At 42.5% G+C, this 17,668-nt stretch overlaps 1 protein-coding gene and 2 pseudogenes across 1 annotated transcript in view; 2 read left to right on the top strand and 1 right to left on the bottom strand.

Annotated features, from left to right (window-relative positions):
- LOC139176097 (ATP-binding cassette sub-family C member 4-like) overlaps positions 1-17,668 on the bottom strand; it is a 163,553-nt gene that overhangs the window by 132,278 nt on the left and 13,607 nt on the right. Inside the window, exons 8-11 of the mRNA XM_070799963.1 lie at positions 11,865-11,954; positions 9,414-9,605; positions 4,352-4,443; positions 4,042-4,128 (exon numbers count right to left, since the gene is read on the bottom strand). Coding sequence (XP_070656064.1) covers positions 4,042-4,128; positions 4,352-4,443; positions 9,414-9,605; positions 11,865-11,954 — 461 coding nt within the window. The remainder of the gene's footprint in view (positions 1-4,041; positions 4,129-4,351; positions 4,444-9,413; positions 9,606-11,864; positions 11,955-17,668) is intronic.
- LOC139186148 (small ribosomal subunit protein bS18m pseudogene) lies at positions 9,986-10,450 on the top strand (annotated as a pseudogene).
- On the top strand, positions 13,393-16,032 carry LOC139186274 (sialomucin core protein 24 pseudogene; annotated as a pseudogene).

The raw sequence follows: 17,668 nt of genomic DNA, 5'->3' as shown, positions 1-17,668 counted from the left end.
ACCTAACATGAAATTTACCATTTTAACAATTTTAAGCATACAGCCTAGTGGCATTAAGTACATTTACATAGTTGTGCAGCCATCACCACCATCCATCTCCACAACTCTTTCATCACCTCAGCACATTTTACATAAGGTCCCACCAAAGACTAACGACCCCTGCTTAGTGGATGTGGAATCCCAGCTCCTCGTATCCAGAGCTCAGAGTTCCTCACACGTCTCCCTCTCACACACTGGACTCTGCTGAAGTCTCTTCACTTTGATGTTCTGGACCTGCTGTAAATCAGTCATGTCCCCTCAGATTCACTTGACACTTTAACCATCAGTACTGTAGAATTCAGTGACAGAGACTTTTAAAAGGTAACCATTACCCTTAATTATACTGGACCTAATTTAATCTGACTGGTGTGCTTAGATGAAGAGGAGACTAAGACATAAGGACATGGACACAGGCATGTAAATCAGTAAAGTTAGAACACACCCTCTCACCATGCACAAAAATAAACTCAAAATGGATTAAAGACTTAATCACAAGATGTGACACTATAAAACTCTAGAAGAGACTAGAGGCAAACTTTCTCTGATGTAAATTATACCAATCTTTTCTTAGGTCAGTCTCCTAAGGCAATAGAAATAAAAGTAAAAATATACAAATGGGGGCCTCCCTGGTGGCACACTGGTAAAGAACCCGTGTGTCAATGCAGGGAACATGGTTTCAATCCCTGGTCCAGGAGGGTCCCACATGCCACGGAGCAACTCAGTCCATGGACCAAAACTACCAGGCCTGTGCTCTGGGGCCCAGCAGCCTCAACTACTGAGCCCACACACCTTAGAGCCGGTGCTCTGCTCAAGAGGAGCCACTGAAGTGAGAAGCCCACACACTGCAACTAGAGAGAAGCCCCTGCTCATCACAACAAGAGAGAAACCCCCACCAACAAAGAGCCAGCACAGCCATAAACAAATAATTATTTTTAATTGAAAAAGTAAGCAAATGGGATGTAATCAAACGTACAAGCTTTTCACAGCAAAGGAAACCATAAACACAATGAAGAGACAACCTACAGAATGGGAGAAAATACTACAAATGATGTGACCAACAGGGGCTTAATTTCTAAAATATACAAACAGCTCATACAACTTAACAACAACAACAACAAAATCCAATCAAAAAATGGGCAGAAGAACTAAATAGACATTTCGCCAAAGGACACATACAGATGGCCAATAGGCACATGAAAAGAAACCCACTTATTTTGAATTATTAGAGAAACGCAAATCAAAACTGCAATGAGGTATCACCTCATGCTAGTCAGAATGGTCATTATTAAAATAACAGTGGCTGAGGGAGAATGGGGTAAAAGGAACCCTCCTACACTGCTGGTGGGAATATAAGTTGTCGTAGGCATTATGGAAAACACTATGGAGGTTCCTCAGAAAACTAAAAACAGAATTACCTTATAATCCAGTAATCCCACTACTAGGCATATATCTGGAGGAAACTATAAATCAAAAAAATACATGCACCCCTATGTTCATAGCAAAACTATTCACAATAACCAAAACATGGGAAAAACCTAAATGTCCATGGACAAATGAATGGATAAAGAAGATATGATACATATAGACAATGTAACACCACTCAGTCATAAAATAAAAAGAAAGAAAGAATACCATTTGCAGAAATGTAGATGGACCTAGACCTTATCATACTAAGTAAAGTCAGTCAGAAAGAGAAAGACAGATATCACATATCACTTATACATGAAATGTAAAATATGACAAAAGTGAAGCTATCTACAAAACACAAACAGACTCACAGACATAGGGAATAGACTTAGGGTTGCATGGGTGGAGGGGGTTAGGGGGAGGGATGGACTGGGAATTTGGGGTTAGCAGATGCAAACTATTATGTGTATAATGGACAGACAACAAGGTCCTACAGTATAGTGCAGCAAACTATATTCAATATCCTGAGATAAACCAGAATGAAAGAGTATTTAAAAGAATGTATATATGAGTATAACTGAGCCACTTTGCTGTACAAAGAAATTAACACAATATTGTAAATCAACTATATTTCAATAGAAACTAATAAAAAAGGACAGAGACACAGGGTGCTCGAGGACAGAGGGAAGACCGCCTGAGGACACAGCGTGGTAGCTGCCGCCAGTGGACGAGGAGGCGTGCTCAGCAGAGACCAAAGCTGCCCGCACCCTGAACTCCCAGCCTCGAGAACGGTGAGAGAATTAATTTCTATTCTTCAAGCATCCCCATCTGTGACAACTTGCTATAGACTGAATGTTTTTGTCCTCAAAATTCATGCATTAAAAGCTATTCCCCACTGTGTTGGTATTAGGAGGTGGGGCCATCAGGAGCACTAGGTCATGAGGGTGGAACCTACATACGTGGTATTGGTGTCCTGATAAAAGGAACCACAAGGCTCCCTCACCCTTCCACCACGTGAGGACACAGGAATCAGACCCTCACCAGACGCTGAATCTCTCAGCACCCTGACCTTGGACTTTCTCAGCCTCCAGAACCAAGAGAGATAAACTGCCATTATTTCTAAGCCACTCAGGCTCTGGTCTCCTGTGAGAGCAGCCTGGATGGACACAGCCCCAGCAAATTGACATAGGACCTCACAGGGAGAATTTCCAAACAGCTTCTCTCTGCCAAACACCCTGCCTCCTCCAGGTGAGGACGTGCCTGCTGTTCTCCTCACAGCCCTGCTTCCTCCTCCCTCCACACCTGAGCTTCTACCCTTCCTTCAGCAAAGAACTGGGTCCTCTTCTCAGCCTCCACACACCTTCCCAGCCTGCAGGCCCCCAGGGCACTGCCTGCCCAGCCCTGGGCACAAGGAGCTTTCCAACTTCAGTGAAAGCCTCCAGCTGCCACTTCTGCTTAGTATTTCCTACCCTGTATGGAAACTCTCTAAACCTTGACTCAGCTGACCTTTCCCCAGGCATCTGTCTTAACAAGCGCCACGTAGAGACAGGTTCCTCAGAGGCAGGAATGACAGCTGGGCATCCTAGTCTCCCTTGTTCAGCCCAGTGTGGTCCTTCCCCTCTCCTAGCTCACCATCCTCCTTGCAAACTGAGGTTTTGTGCAGCAACATCTGTAAGGGCATCAATCTCAGTGCACACAATAGGGTGTTAATAAGTGCAGCTGGAAGGCTCATTGGCTTTAACAAGGTGAACAACAGCAAAAGAACTAACTGTTGGGTAGATGTGGAGGCTGCTTCAGAAAGAGCAAATTCATGAGGCTTTCAAAGAGGTCAGTCTAGACTCCACCAGAGCCCTCGGTCAGCATGTGTTAGGACAGAGAGACATCAGAGCTGTCCACTTTCAGGAGTTCTGTGGCCAAGAAAGAGCCACTGACAACACATTGCAGAACAAAGTGAGAGTCAGGACTTCAACCAAGATACCAAGTTTCAAATTCAAGGTAACCCTACATGAGGGTCTAAGTATTAATTTTAGTAAGGACACATGAAGCAATGTTAAACATCTGAGTCATACTCAGATGTGAAATAAATCATTTGTAAATTCTACACTTTATTAAATATTTTCAAACCAATGGATTAATAAACCAACAGTCTTTCCACAGAAGCCTTATGTTGGTACTGAAAACTTAACTTCTAATGTGTCTTCAACACATGATGGAGGAAAAGGATTGGCATCCAGTTATCAGGTTCCCAAGGCCTACTCTTTGATTTAAAATTTTTACATCCTTCTTATCCCTGGGGTCTGGATCCATTACCAGCAAGTCATGGGGGAATCAGCCATCTATCCCTCACTCCCTAAAGCACCCACCCCACTCTACTCCACACACTAGCAGCACCTGCTGTATTTTCCTGTCCTGACCTAATCATGATGCAAAACTTCTCTACGATGGATCTTGTGTGGAGGGAAGGAACGGGAGGGAGGAACACCAAGGCAGAGTGAGCTGAGACTCCTAAAGCACAAAGGCTTTCCTGAGCTCCCTTCTCTGATCTCTACAGTGTTCTTGGAAAGCAGAAATGATAGAAAACAGCAGCAAACTCACTGTTCGAACAAGTGCCTGCTGACTCCTGCATCCACTGCGCTGAGCGGATCGTCCAGGAGGTAAATGTCCGCATCCTGATACACAGCTCTAGGAAACAGAGAGAGACATCAGGAGAGGACACTTCACACTCCCTGGGTCTCATCTCTGAATCATGATGGCATCCAGCAACTCCATATTCATCCCAAGAGCCCAGGGAAAGGACCAAGGCCCTGCTTCACACAGGCCCACCTGGTGAGCTGGGTCTGCATGCTCATGTCCACTAGGAGCCGTGGAGGAGGAGGGTTAGGATGGCAAGTGAAACCCCACTTACCTGGCAAGGCTGACCCGGGCTCTCTGTCCTTGACTCAGTGGGGTTCCTCCATCTCCTCTCACAATTACATCTTCCTTCAAATTCTGCAAATCCTGCATGGAGATAGAAAAGGAAAAAAGAAAAAGACTTAAAGTGTGCTCTCCTCCTGCCATCCTAACATTTTAGCATCATTTCTTCATGCAAGTATTTAATCAGCAGCAATGGACTTATTTCATAGTGACTAAACTGTAACCAGAAAAATTAAAAAAACCTCTCAGGGCTTTTCATTTGTTTTCATTCTGTATTTTTTTGAAACATTTATGCATTTGACCACTTTAATAGGTATTTATTGAGGACTGACTACACACCAGGCATTGTTCTGGGCACAATGAATTCAGCCACGAGGAAACAGAGCCCCTGGAATTTCTTTCCATGGTGGGAGATGATGATATGGAAAATTAACCCGAGCACAAGAACTGAGGACAAGAAGGAAAAGCAAGCCAGCTCAGGGGGATGGAGAGTGAAGGAGGAAAGTGAGTCCACACTGGGGTATGAGGGCTCTGCTCAGAGGGGTTGTGAGGGGATCTGGGGAGGGGGAGGGGCTCAGGCAGACCTGGAGAGGCTGCTCCTCACAGAGGGAGGGGCAAGTGCAGGGGCTATGGGGAGAGATGCCCAAGGGGTTCAGGACAAGGAGGCAGGAGAGCAGAGTGAGAATGAGGGGGTGAGGGTGGAGACAGAGCAGGAGGAGCCTGGGGGCACTCCAATAAGAGGTGGGTGAGGGGAGGACTGACATGGTCTGAGGTTTACAAGGAAATTCCTGTGCTTTGCAGAAACCAGGCAGTAAGTGGGGAAGGGTGAGGGCAGATACAAGTGAGGACACTACTGGAATAAGCTAGAACACAGTGGGAATGGAGAGACGGGGTCACACTCCAGACACATTTGGAAGGCAGAGTTGTAAGACCTGCTGATGGGATGGGTGTTGGCTCTAAGAGAAGAGGACTGTGGTGTTTGGGTAGAAGAAGGGGAAAGACAGGGTCTCCATTTACTGAGTTGGGGAAGATGGTGGATCCAGGTTTAGGAGGCTTTTCTTGTGGACAAGCTGAGATGACCTCTCGGTGATGCCACCGAGTGCCACCAGTGCAGCTGGACATGCAGGTGTGAAGGTCTGTGCCAGAGACACAGGTGTGAGAGCTGGTGGCCCAGGCTGGTGAAGGCACAGGACTTATTGTATCTTAAATTATCACTTTTGCTGATCTTGGTCTCTGCTTCCCCCTTTCAGAGAAGGGATACCACCTGACCAATGTCTTCACAGTGATACTTAAGGCAAGTTATAGTGTGATAGATTAGGTCTGTACAAGAAATGAGACCAGAAAGAGCAGGCTGCGCAGGGAAACCAAAAGGAAACAAACAGTGTGCTTGATGTACACCAAGTAGATCAGCTGGACTAAGCAGATGCTTATCTGTGAAAGCAGGAAAAACTCAAAGTTAAGAAAGATATGAAGCTTTGACTTGAGGATCTGGGAATCTACCATGAGTTATATTTGAATGCTATTTAAGAAGTAAATAGACAAATCAGTCTATTTTCCCCAGAGCATCTGGGGAAATTAAAAAAAAAATGACAACAATATCCCCAAAATGACAAGATAACAATCAGGTTTAAGTTACACAATTATTATGTTAGAAATCTTTGAATTATCTACTAAACTCCTCAGGCATCAACCTAAGGTACACAGCAATACCTTTCTGCAGATGACACCCTCACTCTCTGTCTCTACTTTAGCAAATCTGGGGAGCACACTGGAGTCTGCATGATAAACAAGTCCTTTGATCTCCCTAAGTCTCACATTCCTCTTCTACAGAATGTACTACAAATCAAAAATCACTAAATTCAAAAGTGAGAACACCCTCTATAAATGGAGAAAAGGCTGAAAGTGATTATGACTTGCTACTGGTGGCTGATGCCTGTTTTCCCATAAAACCAACAGTGGGACCACATTCACAGTGTGGGTCATAACATGCAAAGCACATGACCATAAAGAGAAGAAAGAAGGTGTCTCCATCGTAACCCTCCCTGACAGGCACACAGACACACAGGTTCTCTGCTCACTCAAAGCTTAACTGGGGTACATCCAATGAAAGGCAGCAACTGATCTGTCATGAAAATTCATCATTATTTCACCTTCTTTCTTTGCTGAGTTCAGAAGTTATTACCATCCCTTGCTTTGGTTTTCATGAACAACAGTGAGCCATTTTAAGACAGGTTCCCAGCCCTACACACACACTCACACAGTTGTTGGCCGCTGCTTCACTGTTGAAGTCCTTGCAAACTGTTCCACTTAGCTTTTATGCTTTGATTCTACATTGTTTCATTTTGTCTCTCAAAATATTAACAATCATAGCACAGCAATCTTAACCATGTTCTAGAAAAGGCACCTAAATCCACTCATTCACTTATCACAATTAGGGCACAAGAAACAGGCTCTCTCTGAGTCTGGTAGCAGCACTGCAAGCGTGTTGTTGACTCTGATGATTATTTATGGACCAGCCTCAAATGGGAAAAACATTTCACAGGAGTTGAAATAAAATCCAAGTCAGGCTAATTTCCCAGCCACTATTTTCTAATTAGGTTAAAGGGAAAAGCCTGACTTGAGTATAGACTACAATTCCCCCCACTGACAGAAAGGTGTTCTTATTCACGTTATTTTCCTTTAAGTTAAGTTTCCCCAATTCTCACTGAACAGCAGACACACACACTAGAGGCAAACTAGGAAATGGTGATGCTGGTTTGGCGCCATCCATCCAGAAGCACATCTAGGGCCCTTCAGCAATGATGGAGACTTACAGTAGAAGCACCACGGAGCAGACTGCTGAAATGGTAAATGTGGGTCTGGACGTGAGGCCCTGGCAGAGGAGGGCTGGACTCTAGAGTCAAGCAGCAGGAGCCCTGCTTCCTTCACAGCTTTTCTTCCATGTGGAATCGCCCCTCCTCTCACGGCCTGTCAATATCCTGCCTACTTTACCGTGCTCAGCCTAAGCACACTCTCCCATGAAACCATCCTGGATTCTTTTCTACCTGCTGGGTTCCTAAGGCTCTGTTCACATCTCTCATCTCTCATGAAGGACCCATCTTATTCTACTCCATCATTTGTACACATGCACACAGCTTCTCTCAGCTCCTGGGGGGTAAGATCTGTGCACGAAGCTCTGTGCTGGACCCTGACGCTGATTATTTCTAATCCTCACAACAAGCTCACAGGAAGCCCTGGCCCCATTTCACAGATGAGGAAACTTAGACTAAGTAAGGTCATATCACTGGTCTGAGGATGCTCAACTGTTAAACAGAAGAGCTGGAATCTGAACAGATCATGCCCTTTTGAACCATTTCATAGCCTTTTGCTCTTTCACATCACACTGCCCAGGTGATGACTGAAGATTATATTTGAAATGAAGGCAACACTAAAATAACTCAAGTCTCAAAGGCTTCTATACCTAGACACAGAAGGATCAGTTAACTTATTATCCTATGATTGTTCAGGCAGTCTGAAAAGAAAATGTCCAAGTTGGCAGGAATGTGTAAATATAAGATGAAAGTACAAACTTACAGGCATCCAATAAGGATTTGTAAGGTAAAGCAATCTATGTGGGAAAATAGCAAACTAGAATTTATCAGCATGATACCTTCATGTAATGCCTAAAAGTTTTTAAAATCCTTAAAAGCTTTTTTTTTTTATTTTTTAACTTTACAATATTGTATTGGTTTTGCCATATATCAACATGAATCTGCCACAGGTATACACGTGTTCCCCATCCTGAACCATCCCCCCTCCCCATACCATACCATTTTTTAAAGTTTTTAAAAGTGGTTAAAGATAATAGACAGTCAAATGTTACATACTATATTGCTTATAGTAACAGAATATGTTTACTGTTGATTTATGTGGCATCTGCTCCCATTATGTCCTGGCAAATAGGTGAGGAAAAGGTGGAAACAGTGACAGAATTTATTTTCTTGGGCTCAAAAATCACTGCAGATGAAAAAAAGAAAAATCACTGCAGATGGTGACTGAAGCTATAAAATTAAAACATGCTTGTTCTTTTGGAAGAAAAGCTATGACCAACCTAGACAGAATATTAAAAAGCAGAGACATCACTTTGCTGACAAGGGTCTATATAGTCAAAGCTATGGTTTTTTCCAGTAGTTGTGTATGAATGTGAGAGTTGGAGTATAAAGAAGGCTGAGTGCCAAAGAATTGATACTTTTGAATTATGGTTCTAGAGAAGTCTCTTGAGAGTCCCTTGGACTGCAAGGAGATTAAACCAGTCAATCCTAAAGGAAATTAACCCTAAATATTCATTGGAAAGACTGATGCTAAAGCTGAAGCTCCAATAATTTGGCCACTTGTATGAACTGCCAACTCATTGGAAAAGACCCTGACACTGGAAAAGACTGAAGGCAGGAGGAGAAGGGGATGACAGAGAATGAGATGGTTGGATGCCATCACCAACTCTGTGGACATAAGTTTGAGCAAACTCCAGGAGATGGTGAAGGACAGGGAGGCCTGGCCTGCTGTAGTCCATGGGGTCAGAAAGAGCTGGACAGGACTTAGTAACTGAACAACAATGAAATGTTTACAGATGAACTAATCTGAGATCTAGGATCTGCTTTGGAATACCAGGGGATGGGGCGGGGTGTTGGGTGGAGAGGTGGCACAGGGCAGGGTAAAGACCCAGCAAGACTGGCCACCAGCTGACCCTGGCTGAACCTGGGGGTGGGAACATGATGGTTCATTACATGGAGCTCTCTATTCTTACAAATTTTTGTTAATTGTCCATTAAAAAAAGAATCTAAAAGTGAATGAAACTTCACCAAATGAAACAAAGGCATTCTGTGACCATCATTATCACACCAGAATTAAAGCAACAACGTATATGACTGCATATTTACTCAGAAGTCCAGCTTAAAGCAACAAATAAAAGACCTTTCAAAATCAAATAAAAAGAACTTTCAACAAATCTTAGAGCTTAAACCAATATTATCATTATTTGAAATTTGAGTACATGCAACTCAAGAGTCATTACTCACCTCTTCCAAAGCACAAGCCCTTATTACTTTTTCATATTGGTCTTTTTCATATTTCTTCCCAAATAAAATGTTACTCCTCACAGTTCCTGGAAACACCCAGGGCTGCTGAGAAACATATGCAATCCTCCCGTGCACGCTGACCTTCCCCTGGCTTGGGGGCAGCTCCCCGAGCAGAGCACGTAACAGTGACGACTGAAACAGAAGGCAACACACATGCGTGAACAGGCAGCACTCAGGATGGAACATGCCCCACAGCACAGCGGACCCCACCCTGGTGCTTGATCAATGATATCAGAACAGGATAAAGTACCAGCACTATTGGTCAATGTAGACTAAAGTTTGATAAGGAATATTAATACTGTAACAATCCACTCTGCCAGAGTTTCCTCCAAATGAAGTGCTCTACTCAGCAAAGACTAAGAATGTTTAACATCCTTCGCTAGCAGAGCAGAAGCATGATGTGTACTTTGTGTATCTGATGTTTAATGCAATTGTTCTTGCATTTGGGTATCTTTTACTTGACAAATACTTTTTCTTAAAAAGCTATGTGGGGAGGGGAAGAGCAAGGAACCATGGCGGCTATGGTAGCTCTTTGCAGTGGGCTAGGCAAGAGAAAGTTGACACATTTTCACAACAACTGTTGTCTGCCTCACAAATCCTGGGATTCATGCAGGGATGTGGAGAAAAAGTTGTTCACAATATTAACAGGTAACCAGCAACAGGGACCTGCCTATTCCAATGGAAAATTCTTATAAGAAGCCTCTGAAAAAATGTATCTTGTATAAAAAATGTGTAGATTATAAGAATCTACAGCTTTTATCCCAGTTTATCTCTCCATTTACTGGTTGCATTTATGGAAGGCAAATAACAGGTCTTTGTGGGAACAAACAAAAAGAAATCACAAAAGCAATTAAGAGAGCTCAAATTTCGGGGTTTATGCCAGTTACATACAAGGATCCTGCCTATCTCAAACACCCTAAAGTTTGTAACATCAAATATAGGGAGTAAATTATATAAAGTTATCATCAATAAACGTAATTTGCAACAAGAAAAAAAGCTATGTGGGTACGTCCCTGGTGGTCCAGTGGTTAAGAATCCGCCTTCCAGGATGGGCGGAAGGCACAGTTTGGGAGTTCAGGATGGACAGGTAAACACTGCTATATTTGAAATGGATCACCAGCAGGGACCTACTCTATCGCTCATGGAACTCTATTCGATGTTATGTGGCAGCCTGGATGGGAGGGGAGTTTGGGGGAGAATGGATACATGTATATGTATGGCTGACATGCACCCTTCACTGTTCACCTGAAACTATCAGAACATTGTTAACTGGCTACAACCCAGTACAAAATAAAATGTTAAAAAAAATAATAACTACTTTCAGAATATAAACACTGAAATAAAAAAAAAAAAAGAAGAAGAATCCACCTTCCAATGCCAGAGGCTCTGGTTAGATCCCTGGTCCCCTGGTCAGGGAACTAAGATCCCACATGCCCCAGGGCAACTCAGCCCACATGCCACAATTAGAGACCCCTCCCCCCCCCAAAAAATAAAAAGACCCAATGCAACCAAATAAATTTAAAAATATATTTAAAAAAATTTAAAGCTATGTGTGAATAATATATCCAAAGATTATTATTTAAAAGAACTCTGAGCTAGTTGTATTTGAAGAATAGAAGTCCATTATGCCGAGGGAGATCAAATCCTGTGCTCTGCGACAACCTAGGGTGGTAGGAAGGGGTGAGAGGTGGGAAAGAGATTCAAGAGAGAGGAAATATCTGTTGATGTATGGCAGAAACCAACACAATATTGTAAAGCGATTATTCTCCAATTTAAAAAAATAAAAATTTTAAAAGCCCTTCGTGGAGGAAATCATCACCCTCTCCTGTACATATCCCACATTTGGGTTTCTGTATTTTGTCATACAAAATACAGGACACTAAGTGCACCTACACATGCCCTTCAAATCTCCTGTAACACACAGAAATGACATATCTGTGTCCACACCATCAGAGTGCTCACCACACTGGGCTGAAATAACCTGCCTGTGTACCTGTGTTGCCCCAGAACCTGGTTGCCTCTGAAAGGCAGAGAAACGGGGTCTTGTTCAAGTCTGTACCTTTATCTCCAGCACATGGCTGCACCTTCACTGCACGTGCATTGATGGGACCAAGTCAAGTCACGTAAGGAAATGCTCAGAGCTTCCTAGAAGAGCCTTTACCACCTCCAGAATTCCTGGAGGGGCCACCGTGACAAAAAGAAGTCCCCATTGTCTGTATCCAACCTGAACAGCTGTCACATAAATAATCTCCTTTACTGAGACGTCCAAATTCCTGACACCAGTTCCGTTCTAGATACAGCCAAATCAAACTGTGTCATACTCAGCTCCGGGTTCCACTCTTGAGAATTTAACAGGGCCTGTGGTGTTGCATCAAGGGCATCACAACTTACCTTTCCTGCTCCCACAGGTCCAACCACAGCTAACAGTTCACCGGGTCTGACAGTAAAGGAAAGGCCTCGTAGAGTTGGGGTTTCTGATTCCTGCAAATTAAAGTTTATAAAAATGTACCCATTTCAATAAAGTAACACATACCTTACTTTAGAAAATAGAGAAAATAATGTAATAGTTGTTGATATGCTAACACTAACCAACATTTTTCTCCATCCCATTTCAATATACTGTGTCCAAGAGGTCTTTTCATCCAATCCTATCTCTTTGGGGTGTTGAAGAAGTTTTAGCTGCCTTTAGGAAGGCTCCTTCTTTGACCAGATTTCCGGACACAGCTCTAGACACCCACAGATTTTAAATAGAAGAGATGACAAGGCACCTGCCTGAAATGCAAACTGAATGATGCACACTAGTTTATTAAAATAATGTGCTTAATACAATATTCAGTGTGGGAGGTTTTTAATCATGTGGCTCAGATGGTAAAGAATCTGCCTGCAATGTAGGAGATCTGGGTTTGATCCCTGGGTCGGGAAGATCCCCTAGAGAAGAGAATGGAAACTTACTCCAGTACTCTTGCCTGGAGAATATCAGGGACAGAGGAGCCTGGTGGGCTACAGTCAGTGGGGTTGCAAAGAGTTGGACACAACTGAGCAACTAACACTTTCACTTTCTTTTCAAGTTTTCATCATGACCCTTGGTTTTAACTGTCTATCTCATTAATCTACAAGTTGGCAGGATGAGTACCTGGTGTGCCTAGCCCCTCAATAAATAATTTGAATCTCCACAAATGTCTCCATTTTCATTCAATATAAAATGAACCTCAGTAATGTTCAGCAAGCAAAGGGGCACTTTATATGAAGAAGTCACTCTTGGTAAATTAATTCTTATAAGTAACAGTCAAAGCTCTCATTTAATGAGAGCTCTACTGTAGCACAAAAACAACAACAATTGGGGAATAAAGAAATTTATTATGACATTATGGGATAAAGTGATAAAGCCTCAATTTCCTGTGTCTTACATTCATTACCTGTCCTGGTTAAATAGGAGCAGTAAAGTACTTGTACTGTAAGAAAAATATAAAACATGAAGGTACATGCAACAGTGCACATTCCAATGTGAGGGAGAAGGACAAAGTACTCATCAAGCCAATCACAGGTTGTGTTCCTGGTAGACTTAAGGGTGTGTGTGTGTGTCTTTACATATTCAAAGTGTTAATAAAATTGCCAGTAACTCCTGTGTCAAGAAAAATAAAAAATAGTGGTTACACGTGATTAAGTAAAATGCCCTAAAGACTAAAAGCACAGAGTCTGGATTAAAAGTCTGGATAATCTTCAAACTGAAAGTATTTTCTAGAAAGAACTGAACTGATTATACAACATTCACATACTAAAATAATGACAATGATTTTTCATCACCAAAAAAAACTAGCTTCAGATTTGGGGAATGGCAAAGTATCAACAAGAAGCTAGATTTTAATTTTTTTTTATTTTTTAACTTTACAATATTGTATTGGTTTTGCCCTATATCAACATGTATCTGCCACAGGTACACATGTGTTCCCCATCCTGAATCCTCCTCCCTCCTCCCTCCCCGTACCATCTCTCTAGGTCGTCCCAGTGCACCAGCCCCAAGCATCCAGTATCGTGCATCGATTTTAATACACGAGAAATATTTTTTAGGCTTTTTAAGCATCTCCACTCCTTTCTTCCTGCCTGATGCTTGGGATTCCTATTTTATTACTTTTCACTCAGTTATGACTACAAAATAGTGAACCACCTACAAACATCAGCTTCCTATTGCAGCCCCTCAGTCTGTCCTTTCAAGCGAAATGCCAGGGTGGATGAAGCACAAGCTGGAATCAAGACTGCCGGGAGAAATATCAATAACCTCAGATATGCAGATGACACCCCCCTTATGGCAGAAAGTGAAGAGGAACTAAAGAGCCTCTTGATGAAAGTTAAAGAGGAGAGTAAAAAAGCTGTTAAAACATTCAGAAAACTAAGATCATGGCATTCAGTCCAATCACTTCATGGCAAATGCATGGGGAAACAATGGAAACAGTGACAGACTTTATTTTGGGGGGCTCCAAAATCACTTTAGATGGTGACTGCAGCCATGAAATTAAAAGATGCTTGCTCCTTCAAAGAAAAGCTATGACCAACCTATACAGCATATTAAAAAGCAGAGACATTAATTTACCATCAAAGGTCCATCTAGTCAAAGCTATGATTTTTCCAGGAGTCATGTATGGATGTGAGAGTTGGACTACAAAGAAAGCTGAGCGCCAAAGAATTGATGCTTTTGAATTGTGGTGTTGGAGAAGACTCTTGAGAGTCCCTTGGACAGCACGGAGATCCAACCAGTCCGTCCTAAAGGAAATCAGCTCTGCATATTTACTGGAAGGACTGATGCTGAAGCTGAAACTCCAATACTTTGGCCACCTGATGCAAAGAAATGAATCATTTGAAAAGACGCTGATGCTGGGAAAGATTGAATGCGGGAGAAGGGGGATGACAGAGGATGAGATGGTTGGATGGCATCACTGACTCGATGGACATGAGTTTGAGTAAGCTCTGGAAGTTGATGATGGACAGGGAAGCCTGGTGTGCTGCAGTCCATAGGGTCGCAAAGAGTTGGACACAACCGAGTGACTGAACTGAATTGAACCGTCTGTCAGGGCCAGACAGGGTTGCTTCCCTGTTCAGGCTTCAGGATCTTGCACTGCTCCGCGGTGACCAGAAGGGGGCAGCACTCAACAGTCCATGGCTGCTGGGTCCCCTCCCCAACTGGTTATCCAGGCTGGGGGACACTGACACGGATTATCATCTGAGCCCTGACTTTGTGCAGGCGGAGTTCGAAATCCCGGTCCCGTGAGATCTGCAGGCTCCCACAGGACCATTTTTCTTATTTTGGCTGCTCTGGGTCTTTGTTGCAGTGTGTGGGCTTAATTGCTCCAGAGCATGAGATTTTAGTTCTTCACCAGGGGTGGAACCCATGTCCCCTGCACTGGAAGGTGGATTCTTAACCACTAGACCACCAGAGAAGTCCTGGGGCCATTTATTTTAAAGCATAAAGATTGAGACCAAGTCCCATCATTACATGAATGAGACCTGAGTCCCTGAGACCTGCCCGCACCTGCCCACCTGGCTGTCTAGGGGAGCAGGTTACAGAGCTCACGTCTGTCTCCTGCCTCCCAGCCCAGCAGGGGCTTCATTCAGACTCAGCTTCTCTCCAAAACCCCAATGTCTTCCCCTTCCCCTCCAAGGGCTCTCTCACCCATGACCTAACCTGACAGCCCTAATTACTAATGACCCCAGCAAGGGGCACAGTCCTTCCATAGGCAAGGTCAGGGCAAGAGAACAGGGTGTTCTGGACTACAGTGCAATTTACACAGAAGTCTGTGACCATGTTATTAAGATCTTGAAAGAACAATATAGTTCACTTTAAAATGCTGCATAGTTTGACACAAAAGCAATTCAGTGGACACCTGCATACACTGGGGGGGGGGGGGAGGGTGCAGGGGACAGAAGGACAGACAGCGTTGGGCACCCCAGGTCCACTTGAACACCTGCACAGAGGACACGTTATCGGGCTCTCCCACCCGCTGCTCTGGGCTGCAGGCTGCCTGGCTGCGCTCTGTGTGATGACCAGCTCAGGGCACCACTCTGGCCCTGACGTGACTACAGCCCGGCTTTACTGAGCACCACCATGAGAGCCCCAGTGCCGCCACTCCTCAGAGGCACCTCTCCAGCACCAGAAATCTGGGAAATCACAACAGCTGTGTTTCCTGTTTTGATGCTAAGGTTGCTAATACTAACTTCTTTGGGAAAAAATGAAAGGTAAAAGCTACTGTTCAGATAACTCAACATTAGTGACTGCCAGGTGCTGAATTCTGTCCTGTGCCCACTACCAACCAATGCCAACCAATTCTAAAACCACCACTCTGCCTTCCCCTCCTCAGCTCCCACCACAGCAACCACATCAGGTACAACTAACGCCACTGTAACTCTAACCTCCCAACCTGTGCCAAAGTCTGCCTTTGACACATCCAGTTTCTTTGGAGGAAATGTCTTCATCTTGGGTGTGCAGGGTATCATTTTCTTTCTGTATAAATTCTACAGATCTAAAAAACAAAACTACTACACTGTGAAAACAGACCTGCTAAATTAACGAGGACTGGTGTGTAACTAACTGAAACAATATTTTCTTTCAATATGTCCCACATGGAACATGTTATTCTACGACCCTTAACTGTTCCCATATGAGCATCACCCTTGAAGAAGAATCAATTAAATCACTTTGTTCAAGGGAATATTTAAAACATTCTGCATGAATCCTTGTGTCTTCTTTTACCTTAAATGACTGTTGCTGTGGTATTGGTTCTCTCTTCTTGACATGTCAGCTGTGACTCTGTAAGTGATGGAAAACACTGTCCTGTGCAAACAACTCCATGACTCTCTTGACAGTTTAAATGTTGTCATTTTAAAGCCTGAAAGCTGTGTTATTTTTATGTGAACTCGGGATGTAGTTTAGTGACCAGAATTCAGAAGAATATGCTGAAGCAGCATCAATCAGTTGGATTTTTGGCTATCATTTCCAAAGTGGAATAGATTTATAAATTTAGCAGCCTTAGAGCAAAATTCTGTGCTTAATAACAGTTATTCTTTCTACATAGAAACAAGAAAAATAGTAAATATAGCAGCATATTGTTCATACTTGTAAAGCACCTTATATCTTTGAGAAATTAAAAAATAGTGCCTTAAAGACAGCCTGAAAGGTAAACTTAACCTAAAAATTTGGTGATTCGATATTTCACATTAAAGAAGGAAAAAGTTGGTCTGAGGATGTAACTGTTGATGTGGGCAGTAAAAACCTGTTTTAAGATACTTAAGTGTTAGCATTTAATTGAAAACATCCCTATTTTATTCAAAACCCAAGTGACTTAAATGATTTTATACAAAGTCAAAAGCCTTCATCTATTGAACCACCCAAAAGTTTTCTTATGGCTAATAAAAAGTATAAAGTTGATTTAATTTTATTTTCCTCTGTACTTTAAAAAATTATCCTAACACTGTTGTGCCTTAAAATGATTTCCACCAAGCTTTCTTGAAAAGTAACTTCTATGAGGCAATAAAGAAGTTGTTTTAGAATCATTTACTCTTTAACTAGACAATAATTTTAAGTTTTAACACAGTAAATGTGAGCAGTGTAATTTCAGAAAAAATTAAGTTGGTCAGATTACTGTGGATTTTTAATGATGATTGCCCTGGGTAAACAGATCATACTTTTACTTTCTTCTCTCCCATCTGTTACCAGTTTCAATTCCTGTGGTGTGATAACATGCATACTTTCATTTCTTTAGTTTTCTTATAAAGCACTAGTTTTTTCAGGTTTAGAGGGATCCCTCTTCCCTGACTTTGACACACAGGATTAGTTCAGGAGCTCAAATCAATTTAAAATGAGCTTTTGCTCATTAAGGCTCCAATTACTAAGGCTTTTTTGTTTTAGTTTCTTTAATCTATAGTGGTTGAATTTAGCACTTGGTTTTCAACATTTTATGGTAAGAAATGACAAATTGCTTTTGTCCATTTCTTAAGCCAAATTTCCTTACATTTAGATAATTAAAGGTTCATAAAATGAAGATTTACTATTTCTTCATTACTTGCTGGTACAGCTAGAGTTTCTTTTCCTTGCAAATCTGTACATATCCATAGTGTTTTCAAGGGCCTTAATTGTTTAAAATCTCTGGCTTCAGAGGTTTCTGGGGAAAGGCAGGCTTACATTTTTGTGTTTACCTCAGTAATAA

This window comes from Bos indicus, chromosome 12 (genome assembly GCF_029378745.1).
Source record: "Bos indicus isolate NIAB-ARS_2022 breed Sahiwal x Tharparkar chromosome 12, NIAB-ARS_B.indTharparkar_mat_pri_1.0, whole genome shotgun sequence".
Lineage (NCBI taxonomy): Eukaryota > Metazoa > Chordata > Mammalia > Artiodactyla > Bovidae > Bos > Bos indicus.
The sequence above is the reverse complement of the archived record's forward strand: the minus strand, read 5'-3'. Positions and strand labels throughout refer to the sequence as shown.